Source organism: Opisthocomus hoazin, chromosome W (genome assembly GCF_030867145.1).
Source record: "Opisthocomus hoazin isolate bOpiHoa1 chromosome W, bOpiHoa1.hap1, whole genome shotgun sequence".
NCBI lineage: Eukaryota > Metazoa > Chordata > Aves > Opisthocomiformes > Opisthocomidae > Opisthocomus > Opisthocomus hoazin.
Window position 1 is genome coordinate 36,251,061 of NC_134453.1, and position 12,018 is coordinate 36,263,078.

The following is a 12,018-nucleotide window of genomic DNA, read 5'->3' on the forward strand; positions in this document are numbered from 1 at the left end:
TTCTGGGGTGCATTACGAAGAGTGTTGCCAGCAGGTCGAGGGAGGTTCTCCTTCCCCTCTACACTGCCCTAGTGAGACCCCATCTGGAGTACTGTGTCCAGTTCTGGGCTCCCCATTTCAAGAAAGATGAAGAGCTACTGGAGAGAGTCCAGTGGAGGGCTACAAGGATGGTGAGGGGACTGGAGCATCTCCCCTACGAGGACAGGCTGAGGGAGCTGGGCTTGTTCAGCCTGAAGAAGAGAAGGCTGCGAGGGGACCTAATATATACTTACAAATATCTGAAGGGTGGGTGTGAGGAGGATGGGGCCAAGCTCTTTTCAGTGGTGCCCAGCGACAGGACAAGGGGCAACGGGCACAAACTGAGGCACAGGAAGTTCCATCTCAATATGAGGAAGAACTTCTTCCCTCTGAGGGTGACGGAGTACTGGAACAGGCTGCCCAGGGAGGTTGTGGAGTCTCCTTCTCTGGAGATATTCAAGACCTACCTGGACAAGGTCCTGTGCAGCCTGCTGTAGGTGACCCTGCTTTGGCAGGGGGGTTGGACTAGATGACCCACAGAGGTCCCTTCCAACCCCTACCATTATGTGATTCTGTGATTCTGTGAGAGGGAGATTGACTGGTGGAGCCACACCCTGCCATCCCTGAGGCCAAGGCAGCAGGAGGCGGCTCCACAAGAAGCAGAGGACCCCCTACCCTCTTGCCACCAAGCATAAGGAGGGGACCTAAGAGACAGAGGGGAATGGAAACACGTCCCTGCTCGGGGCAGCAGGTGAATCCCCTCCTGGCCTTCCTCAACTCCCCAGTTGCCCTTAAGCAACAGATATGGGGCTCTGGAATGTGAGGGCCTGGCAAATGAGGATGGGGGTGAAGGTCCATCCAGGGGGTTGCCTAGGACAAGTCGGTCAGCCCCATGTATTGTGACTGCCTTGGCTAAGAAAAAAAGGAGGGTAATTGTCATAGGTGATTCCCTTCTGAGGGGAACAGAGGGCCCGATATGCTGACCGGACCCATCCCACAGGGAAGTCTGCTGCCTCCCTGGGGCCCAGGTTAGGGATGTTGCTTGGAAACTCCCCGGTCTGGTGCAGCCCTCTGATTATTACCCGCTCTTGGTAATGCAGGTTGGCGGGGACGGGATCGCAGAGAGAAGTCCCAAGGCCATCAAAAGGGACTTCAGGGCACTGGGGTGACTGGCTGAAGGATCAGGGGCACAGGTGGTGTTTTCCTCAATCCGATCAGTGGCAGGGAAGAGCACTGAAAGGGGCAGGAAAACTCACCTGATTAACAGGTGGCTCAGAGACTGGTGCCATCGGTCAAATTTTGGCTTCTTTGATCATGGGGAGGTGTACACAGCACCGGGCCTGCTGGAAACACATGGAGTCCAGCTGTCTCAAAGGGGAAAATGATTCTTGCCCACGAGCTGGCAGGGCTCATTGAGAGGGCTTTAGACTAGGTTCGAAGGGGGAAGGGGACATCGCCCAGCTCACTAGGGATGAGCCCAGGCTTGGCATGCCAGGGTCAGGGGTGAGATCGACAGCCCAGCTCAAGTGCATCTACACCAATGCAAGCAGCACAGGCAATAAGCAGAAGGAGCTGGAAGCCATTGTACAGCAGGACAGCTATGACTTGGTCACCATCAGAGAAATGTGGTGGGACAACTCGCATGACTGGAATGCTGTCATGGATGGCTACACACTCTTTAGGAAAGACAGGCCAACACGACGAGGTGGTGGAGTTTCTCTGTATGTGAGGGAGCAACTGGAATGCATTGAGCTTTGCCTGGGGACGGATGAAGAAGGAGTTGAGAGCTTATGGGTTAGAATTCAGGGACAGCCTCATATGGGTGATGTTATTGTGGATGTGTAGTACATGCCACCTGACCAGGAGGAAGAAGTTGATGAGGCCTTCTACAGGCAGCTGCAAGCAGCCTCACAGTCACAGGCCCTGGTTCTCATGGGGGACTTCAACCACCCTGACATCAGCTGGGAAGACCACACAGCTAGGCACATGCAGTCCAGGACTTTTCTACAGAGCATCGATGATAACTTTGTGATGCAAGTGGTGGAGGAACCAACAAGGAAAGGTGCTCTGCTGGACCTTGTACTAACAAACAAGGAGGGACTGGTGGAGGAAGTGAAGGTTGGAGGTAGAATCGGCTGCAGTGACCATGAAATGGTGGAGTTCAGGATCCTGCATGGAGGAAGCAGGGCGATAAGTAGGATCAAAACCTTGGCCTTCAGGAGGGCTAACTTTGGCCTCTTCAAGGAGCTACTTGGAGGAATCCCATGGGCCAGGACTCTCGAAGGCAGGGGGGTCCAAGACAGCTGGTCGCTGTTTATACATCACTTCCTCCATACTCAGGATCAGTGCATCCCCCTGAGAAAGAAATCGAGCAAAGGAGGCAGGAGACCCGCATGGATGAACAAGGAGCTTCTAGTGGAGCTCAGGTGGAAGAGAAAGGTCCATGGAATGTGGAAAGAGGGGCAGGCCACTTGGGAGGAGTACAGGAATGTTGTCAGAGCATGCAGGGATGCGACGAGGAAGGCCAAGGCCCACCTGGAACGGAATCTGGCAAGGGATGTCAAAGACAACAAGAAGGGCTCCTTCAAGTACATCAGCAGCAAATGTAAGACCGGGGATAATGTGGGGCCACTGCTGAACGAGGTGGGTGTCCTGGTGCCGGAGGATGCAGAGAAGGCAGAGTTACTGAATGCCGCCTTTGCTTCAATCTTCAGTGCCAAGGCCGGCCCTCAGGCATCCCATGCCCTGGAGGTAAGAGAAGAAGCCTGCAGAGAGGATGACCTTCCCTTGGTGGAGGAGGACTGTGTGAGGGATCACTTAAGCAAGCTGGATGTCCACAAATCCATGGGCCCTGATGGAATGCACCCACGAGTGCTGAGGGAGCTGGTGGATGTCATTGCTGAGCCACTCTCCATCATCTTGGAAAGGTCCTGGAGGACAGGAGAGGTGCCCGAGGACTAGAGGAAAGCCAGTGTCCCTCCAATCTTCAAAAAGGGCAAGAAGGAGGACCCAGGGAACTACAGGCCGGTCAGCAAAGAGTACACCCATCCAAACCATTGGCATCTAGTTTCTCCAGGAGGATACTGTGGGGAACAGTGTCAAAGGCCTTACTAAAGTCCAGGTAGATGACATCCATAGCCTTATCTTCATCCACTAGGTCGGTCACCTGGTCCTAGAAGGAGATCAGGTTAGTCAAGCAGGACCTGCCTTTCATGAACCCATGCTGGCTGGGCCTGATCCCCTGGCTGTCCTTCACATGCCCCGTGAGCGCACTCAGGATGAATCGCTCCATAATCTTTCCCAGCACTGAGGTCAGGCTGACAGGCCTGTAGTTCCCTGGATCCTCCTTCTGGCCCTTCTTGTAGATGGGTGTGACATTGGGGATCCTCCAGTCCTCTTGGACGTCCCCTGTTAGGCAGGACTGCTGATAGATGATGGAGAGTGGCTTGGCCAGCTCCTCCGCCAGCTCCCTCAGCACTCTTGGATGGATCCCATGCAGCCCCATAGACTTGTGAGTGTCCAGGTGGCCTAGCATGTCGTTAACTGCTTCCTCCTGGATTATGGGAGGTTTGTTCCACACTCTTTCCCTATCTTCCAGCACTGGGGGCTGACTACCCTGGGAATAACTAGTCTGACTATTAAAGGCTGAGGCGAAGAAGGCATTAAGTACCTCAGCCTTTTCCTCATCCTTGTTGGCAATATTCCCCCTCGCATCCAATAAGGGATGGAGACTCTCCTTGGCCCTCTTTTTGTTGTTGATGTATTTGTAAAAACATTTTTTGTTGTCCCTTACAACAGTGGGCAGCCTGAGTTCTAGCTGGGCTTTTGCCTTTCTTATTTCCTCTCTGCACGACCTAACGAGACCCATGTACTCCTCTTGAGTCACCTGCCCTTTCTTCCATAGGTGGTAGACCCTCCTTGTATTCCTGAGTCCCAGCATGAACTCCCTGTTTAGCCAAGCTGGTCGTCTTCCCTGCCAGTTCGTCTTGCGGCACATGGGGACAGCCTGCTCCTGTGCCTTTAAGACTTCCTCCTTGAGGAATGTCCAGCCCTCCTGGACTCCTTTGCCCTTCAGGACTCTCTCCCAAGGGATCCTCTCAACCAGCATCCTGAACAGGACAAAGTCTGCCCTCAGAAAGTCCATGGTGGTGGTTTTTCTGGCCCCCCTCTTAACTTCACCACAAACCGAGAACTCTATCATTTCGTGGTTGCTAAGCCCAAGACGGCCTCCAACCACCACATCTCCCACCAGTCCTTCTCTGTTAGTAAACAGCAGGTCTAGCGAGGCACCTCCCCTGGTCGACTCACTTACCAGCTGCGTCAGGAAGTTATGTTATCTTCCACCCACTCCAGGAACCTCCTAGACTGTTTCCTCTCTGCTGTGTTGTATTTCCAGCAGATGTCTGGTAAGTTGAAATCCCCCATGAGAACAAGGGCTAGTGATTGTGAGACTTCTGCCAGCCTCTTGTAGACAACTTCATCTGCCTCTTCATCCTGGTTGGGTGGTCTATAACAGACTCCCAGCAGGATGTCTGCCTTGTTGGCTTTCCCCCTCATCTTTACCTATAAGCATTTGACCTTGTCATCACAATCGTTGAGCTGTACACAATCAAAGCAGTCCCTAACATACAGTGTGTATTATATCAGTGTGTTGTCGTGGTGGGTTGACCTTGGCTGGCAGTCAGATGCCCACCTAGCCACTCTTTCACTCCCCGTCCTCAACAGGACAGAAGGATAAAAGAGATGGAAAATCTCATGGGTCAGGATAATTACAGGTGATTCGAAGACCTGGTAATAACCTAACAGTACAATGTACACTGTTAAGCAGGTATCCTTTATTACAGCGCCAGGCTCATGGGGGATCTCTCCTCCAAACATGTGTGCCAAACACCCTTTTCATTCCAGGTCAAATAAAATCACAGTACATATATTCATTACATTTCGGAGAAATGCTTAGCCTATTCATGGATTTTTCGAGAACTAATTAGCATATGTTAATGTCTTTCACGCATGTCTGTTGGCGCCTGTGGGTGGTCATCGGGGGTCCTCAGATGAAGACTCCTACTCTTAATCACAGTGTCTGCTGGTTGACCTTTGTTTCTGTGCAAACTCAGTTCTAAGATCACGTATATCACGTCCTTCAAGGTTGATTTGTTCCGGTCTTGTTGTCCTCTTGGTGCCTCTTTATCTCTGTAGCTCAGCGCATCTGCTCTCCCAAGGCCGAGCTGTCTAAGTGGGATTATTCAGGAGTCTCTTACAACCTTCCCAATTATTCACAAAGAACCAAGACTTGCTTTGGTTTTAATTAATCTGTGTGCAATGGTTCTGATGACCTAAAGTGATAACTTCTATCTACATCTGTAACATTCGCTATATTCCCAGGTAGCAATCCCTCTTTTTCTTTTGAGGGCTTGTAGCTTACATACTACAGTTCTCAGCAGTTACAGCATTGGATTATTATGCATGCAAGAATGCAAACTGCAATAATAAAAAGTACTAACAACTGGAAAATATCATTAAAGCTACTTCATTAAAGTTTCATGTTTCTTATTATCCCTTCTATCACAGAGAGATAACTTACCAACTACCGTTATGGGCAAAACAGACTCGACTTGGGGAAAATTAAATTTATTGCCAATTAAAATAGATTTGGGTAGTGAAAAACAAAGACAAAATTAAAACAACACCTTCTCCCCAACATTTATCCAAGACTCAACTTCACTCTGTCATTCCCGACTTCTCTACCTCCTGCCCCTCAGCGTTGCAGGAGGGATGGGGAATGGGGGGTTGCGGTTAGTTCATAACAGTTCCTCTCTGCTGCTCCTTCCTCCTCCCACTTTTCCTCTACTCCAGCATGGGTCCTCTCCATAGGCAGTCCTTCAGGGAATATATACCTGATCCACCATGATCTCTCCATGGGCTGCAGGGGAATCTCTGCTTCAGTGACTGGAGCACCTCCTCCCCCTCCTTCTTCTCTGAACTTGGTGTCTGCAGGATTGTTTCTCATATTTTTTTTTCCCTCAGTTCTCTCTGCTGTGTAGCATTTTGCCCTTTCTTAAATATGTTTCACAGAGGTGCCACCAGCTTCTCTGATGTGCTCAGCATTGTCCAATGGTGGGCCTGTTTTGGAGCTGGCTGGCACCAGCTGTGTCCAGCACAGGGTGGCTCCCGTCTCTTCTCACAGAGATCACCCCTGCAGCCCTCCTGCTGTCAAAACCTTGCCACATAAACCCAATACAGTTTTGAACACTGTTTTAGTCACAAATCCAAAACACAGCACCATATGGGCTGCTGTGAAGAAAATTAAATCCACCTGAGCCAGACCCAGTACATCCTGCCATGGTTCTTCTGTTTGGTTTTGTTTGTTTCTTTCCAGGCCTTTTCCATCCTGGCATTGTCTCAAGTTGATTCAACTTAAGCTTCTAATTCTCCTTCCTTCCAAATTTCCTTCTTGAATTGTATTTATAAAGTAACCAGCCCTCAACAAATAGTACTTGAAAGGCTACAGAGCAGCTTAGGTTGTGCTGCAGACTTTGTCTTTGGTCAATCAAGAGGCCTGTTTATCATTCCAATGGATACTAGCAGAATCCACAGGTAGTCACATCTCCAGTTAGTCGTGTTTCATTTTTATTTACAGCGAGAAAGTGATGAAGATGATGGTGACAATGACCGAAGCAGTGATAGGGAAGATGGACCTCTAGAAGAGCAAATAGAAGGCTTGCAGGAGAGAGTAGAATCAGCCCAGAGTGAACAGAAGAATCTTTTCCTTGTTATATTCCAGGTAATGATGGGTGATGTCTTTGCAGTATCATTTGTATCTTAATCATTTTCTTGGGGTGAGTACATGGGAAGGGATAGATGGGCTTATTCTGGATAAGAATCAAAGAACTGCCTAACTCCCTTAAACAAGAATTGTTTCAGTGTCAATAGCCTGAGAAAACAAGTTCTTTTGATAGCATGCAATTTCCTAAACAAACAAAAGGAATTTTGAATATAAGAAGTTACTCTACTTAGTGTCTCCTAAGTGAAATATTCATTCTGACATTGCCGTTCAAAGCTTCTGTCTGACAAATGTCCCATGGATTCTCTCATCTGAGGCTAGTAACTTATTTTCATCTGAAAAGATTTACTGAACCAACATTCTATTTGTGTTCTTCTACAGCGTTTCATTATGTTGTTAACTGAACACTTAGTGCGATGTGAAACTGGCGGGATTGACATATTTACACCTTGGTACAAAAGCTGTATAGAGAGGTTGCAGCAAATCTTCCTACAGGTAAGTTTCACTTCTTGGTTTGGAAGGCTTTGGGTGGTTGCTGGAAAGAAAAGTTTACATGATTTGAGAGCTGAGCTTGGTCACTTATTTTTACCAGCTCCATTAGAACAGACATGGCTGGCATCACCAGTCTTTTTCAGGGACTAATGTGAGTTTGGGCTGTGTCTGTCTCTGGTTTTGACCCCATCTTTGCTACAGACTTGCTAAATGACTGGAGGGTGAGCTCCTTGATTTGTTTCTTGCACTGTGAATATAGTGCAAAACAATACTGAGATGTGGTTGTAAAAGTAGCTGAGATTTTAGAATCATAGAATCATAGAATGGTTTGGGTTGGAAGGGACCTTAAAGATCATCTAGTTTCAAACCCCCCTGCCATGGTCAGGGACTCCTTCCACTAGACCAGGTTGCTCAAAGGCCCATCCAACCTGGCCTTGAACACTTCCAATGATGGGGCATCCACAACTTCTCTGGGCAACCTGTTCCAGTGCCTCACCACCCTCACAGGAAAGAATTTCTTCCTTATATCTCATCTGAATCCACCCTCTTTCAGTTTAAAGCCATTACCCCTTGTCCTATCCCTGCATGCCCTTGTGAAAATTCCCTCTCCAGCTTTCTTGTAGGCCCCCTTCAGGTACTGGAAGGCCACAATAAGGTCTCCCCGCAGCCTTCTCTTCTCCAGGCTGAATAGCCCCAACTCTCTCAGCCTTTCATCATAGGAGAGGTGTTCCATCCCTCTGATCTTTTTTGTAGCCCTCCTCTGGACCCACTCCAACAGGTCTGTGTCTTTCCTGTGCTGAGGGCTCCAGAGCTGGATGCAGGACTCCAGGTGGGGTCTCACCAGAGCGGAGCAGAGGGGCACAATCCCCTCCATTGCCCTGCTGGCCATGTTTCTTTTTATGCAGCCCAGGATACAGTTGGACTTCTGGGCTGCAAGCGCACACTGCTGGCTCATGTTGAGCTTCTTGTCAACCAGTATCCTGTTCAGGTTCGGCTGCAGCCAGCAACAAAAGCGCCACGCGGCCGCCCCTCCCCCCGCCGCGGTGCGGAGGAGAATGGAAAGAAACAGGCAGAAACTGGTGGGTCGGGATAAGGGCAGTTTAACAGAACAGCAAACTAAGGGAACAGCAACAACAATGATACAGAAAAGGGGAATACACAAAACAAACCAGCAGAACAGAACCGCTCTCTCGGACTGAACCGCCGCTGTGCCCTCCCGAGCCGCGAGTGAGTTCCTGCCGCGCTGCCCCCCCCCACCGGAACCCAGCATGACGGCACATGGTATGGAATACCCTGCTCTGTTTGGCCAGGTGGGGTCAGCCCACCCGGCTGTGTCCCTTCCTGGATTCCCTTCCTGGATTCTGGTGAAAATTAACCCTGTCCTGGCCGAACCCAGGACAATCCCCAAGTCCTTCTCCTCAGGGCTGCTCTCAATCCATTCTCTGCCTGGCCTGTATTTGTGCTTGGGATTGCCCCGACCCAGATGCAGGACCTCACACTTGGCCTTGTTGAACTTCATGGGGTTTGCACAGGCCCACCTCTCAAGCCTGTCCATGTCCCTCTGGATGGTATCCCTTCCCTCCAGCGTGTTGACAGCACCACACAGCTTGGTGTTGTTGGCAAACTTGCTGAGGGTTCCCTCAATCCCACTGTCCATGTCACTGGCAAAGATGTTAAACAGCACCGGTCCCAGTACCGACCCCTGAGGAATGCCACTCGTCACTGCTCTGCACTTGGAGTTTTCTTACCACATGTTATAGTAAGGGTAGGGTCTTGAGAGAACAAGTATACCAAAAGAAGTGCCTCACAAGTGGATGAAAATGTTTGAAATTTATGCATCTGATTATAATGAATAGCTTTTTAGAAATATAATTTGGAACTCTTAGCTCTATACTAAATCTGGCAACAGATGTAAAAAGCCAGTTAAGTAACTGCCTGAAAGCAACAGCCAGAGTAATAGAAAATTATTTGTGTTTACATGAACATAAATTGTGTTTGAGGATGAGAAGCTGCATGGGATTAATGACATAATTCCCCCTATGGGTTAGTCTCTACCCTGATCATAAAAATGACAATGCTAAAGCAAACGTCCTGAGTCCTGGCGTATCGGTGCAGTTGCCTCTACACACTATTCAGAATCAGGATTAGAACTGAGTAACTACAGGGAACCCAGTACTTCTCAAAACAGGATTTCAATGTACACTCTATTCTTGCAGTCAACAGTGATTAATGTATTGTGGAAATTAGATGTGCTTGTTATTCTGGTGAAAACATTTGATCTGTGATACAATATGCTTTGACTCTTCTGCCTGTTCTTGTGTATGAACATGAATGAAAACAACAAAGGTTTATCTTTTTATCTGCAGCATCACCAGATAATTCAGCAGTACATGGTGACCCTGGAGAACCTCCTATTTACAGCTGAACTGGACCATCACATACTGGCTGTATTTCAGCAATTTTGTGCTCTGCAGGCCTGAGGTTTTTCACGTGTTGTTTTATCTGTAAGACTTAAAACCATTTTTCTTTAATAAGAGAAGCTCACCATGGGGAAAGAGGAAGCTCTCTAATTCAGAACAGCTTTCATGTGTTCCTATATAAAGCAATACAGTACTCTAACTAACAGTAACTGGTTTAGCATCATAAATCTTATTAGCTAAGACTGATAGAAGATTGGTGTGGAATAATGTAGGTACTCTTTTAATTTGTCCTTTAATTTGGTTTGAATCTTTACTTTATGATAGTATTTTTGCTTCTTCCCTCTGTCATTTATATGACAACAACAAATAGGTCAAAAATTACAGAATTTATTACCTGTGACTGTTTGTTAAAGTAAATAAATTGCAGAAATCTGAAACAAGATTTGTGGATGTGGCAGAAATGCACCTCTTCAGTGAGCAGTTTGATAAGATCTTGGTAGTATTGCACAAGAAAAATGACTTAACTCTGGGCATGTGAGACACTGAGCTTTCAAAATAGTCTAGAGCATGTGGGTTTGTCTGTCAAACTGACTAGATTATCACAATTTGAAAGAACATGGTTGACAAACAATTGAAATATGTTTTTCAAATGTACTGTCTGGTGTATTATTACAGTAGCTGCAAACAGCCAGTAGAGAAATTTCATGAAAAACTTTTTAAGACTCTGATTCTTTTCCTAGTGTGTCTGAAAAAACATTAATAGCCCCAAAACTGCTCCCAGCTGGTAAATAATTGAGACCTGTTGGCGTGGGTTACGGATCCGTTGTAACGATGTCACCCCAATATGAGTATAGATTGTTCACCTTTATTAGTCAGCAAAACAAGGTTTATATAGCAAAGCAATTACAGCATCTGATTGGTTAGACCCCTAACCATATATAGGCAAAACTACTGCAACTCGTTGTGATTAGAGCAGAGCTGCATCTCGATGCGGAAGCAGTGCTGTGGCAGGAAACGACAGCGTGGCAGGAAGTGACAGTACGGGAAGTGACAGTGCGGCAGGAAACGGCGACGTGACGGTCCCCCTGCTCCAGTGTCCCGAGCTCGTCGCTCTACCTTCCCAACAGGGTTCCGTGTTCGCCGCTCTCAAGGCTCACCTCCGGATCGGAACCTGGGTTGCTCAACAGCACCAAACTATGTCCCCTCTCATCCAGCCAGGACTCCACAACTCCCCCTTTTTGTTTTTTGAGCAAGCCAGATATAGTTGATGAGGTTGTTGATGATGATGAGAGCTGACATAATTTTGGTCTTCAGCTTGCTACCACTTTTTCAGAGGCCCACACAAACTACAATACTAACAGATATAAGAACACAAATGCTAACTGAAGACATAGAGATGTGAAGTGCATACCATAACCTGCTGGATAAAAAGAAAGATTAAATTAACTTGAGAATGATACATACTGATGGTAAATCTGTTACCTAGCATATGGGTGTAGATTGATTTACTTGTATTCAATTCTCTTGTTGGATTTACTTGTATCCAATTTTCTTCCTGTGTGGATGGTGGGACTAAAGTACCGCTTGACCACAACATATCATTATTGTCAATTGGAGGGGATGCATCTCACCGCGTCAGGCATCGAAATAGCAGTGTATCAATAATATGAGCTCAGTAAATTTGCACTTGGGTTATAGGTATACTTATCACATATACAAACATCCATAATATTTAGTATTGGCTATCCATATTAATTACCTAGGTTAAGATCAATGTATTTAGAACTATGACTCATTAACTATATAGGCTAAAATTAATGTACATAAAAGCATAAAGCTGCAAACTTTAGCCCATCTATACCCTGTTGCATCAAATGCTTCTGCAGCCCCGAGAAATCAGAATCCAGATACAACAATCTAAAGTCAAAACCAGAAATAGTCAATACCTGCAGAACTTACCAAACCAGAAGACACAAAACAGTTACTTAGTCCAGACAAATCCATTAGATCACAGAAACCAAATAAATCCATGAGAACACAGAAATACAAACACGGTAACATAAAATCACACGTTCATGGTCGCGACCACACACACACACGCAGGCACACCAAGTTTTCAGCATAAATCCAAATATTGCAAAGACAGGACTTACGATAATATTCAACGTTTAACAGACAAATTCCCAAGCTTCAGTTTCAGGAAGAGTACTCTCTTTTCAATTCTGGATTAGAAAGGACACTTTCCCTTCTCGTCAGGGATATAGCTCAATGCTGTGAAGCTTTTACTATGACTAACAAATAGGCAAC

General features: G+C 47.1%; 1 protein-coding gene across 4 annotated transcripts in view; it reads left to right on the plus strand.

Annotated features, from left to right (window-relative positions):
* The window catches only part of LOC142365630 (nuclear cap-binding protein subunit 1-like), an 89,810-nt gene extending 78,682 nt beyond the window's left edge, over nt 1-11,128 (plus strand). For all 4 annotated transcript variants that reach the window (XM_075446611.1, XM_075446612.1, XM_075446615.1 and 1 more), the window contains 3 exons: nt 6,656-6,799; nt 7,181-7,294; nt 9,658-11,128. In XM_075446611.1, coding sequence (XP_075302726.1) covers nt 6,656-6,799; nt 7,181-7,294; nt 9,658-9,771 — 372 coding nt within the window. In that variant the 3' untranslated portion in view covers nt 9,772-11,128. The remainder of the gene's footprint in view (nt 1-6,655; nt 6,800-7,180; nt 7,295-9,657) is intronic.
* The last annotated feature ends 890 nt before the right edge of the window (nt 11,129-12,018 follow it).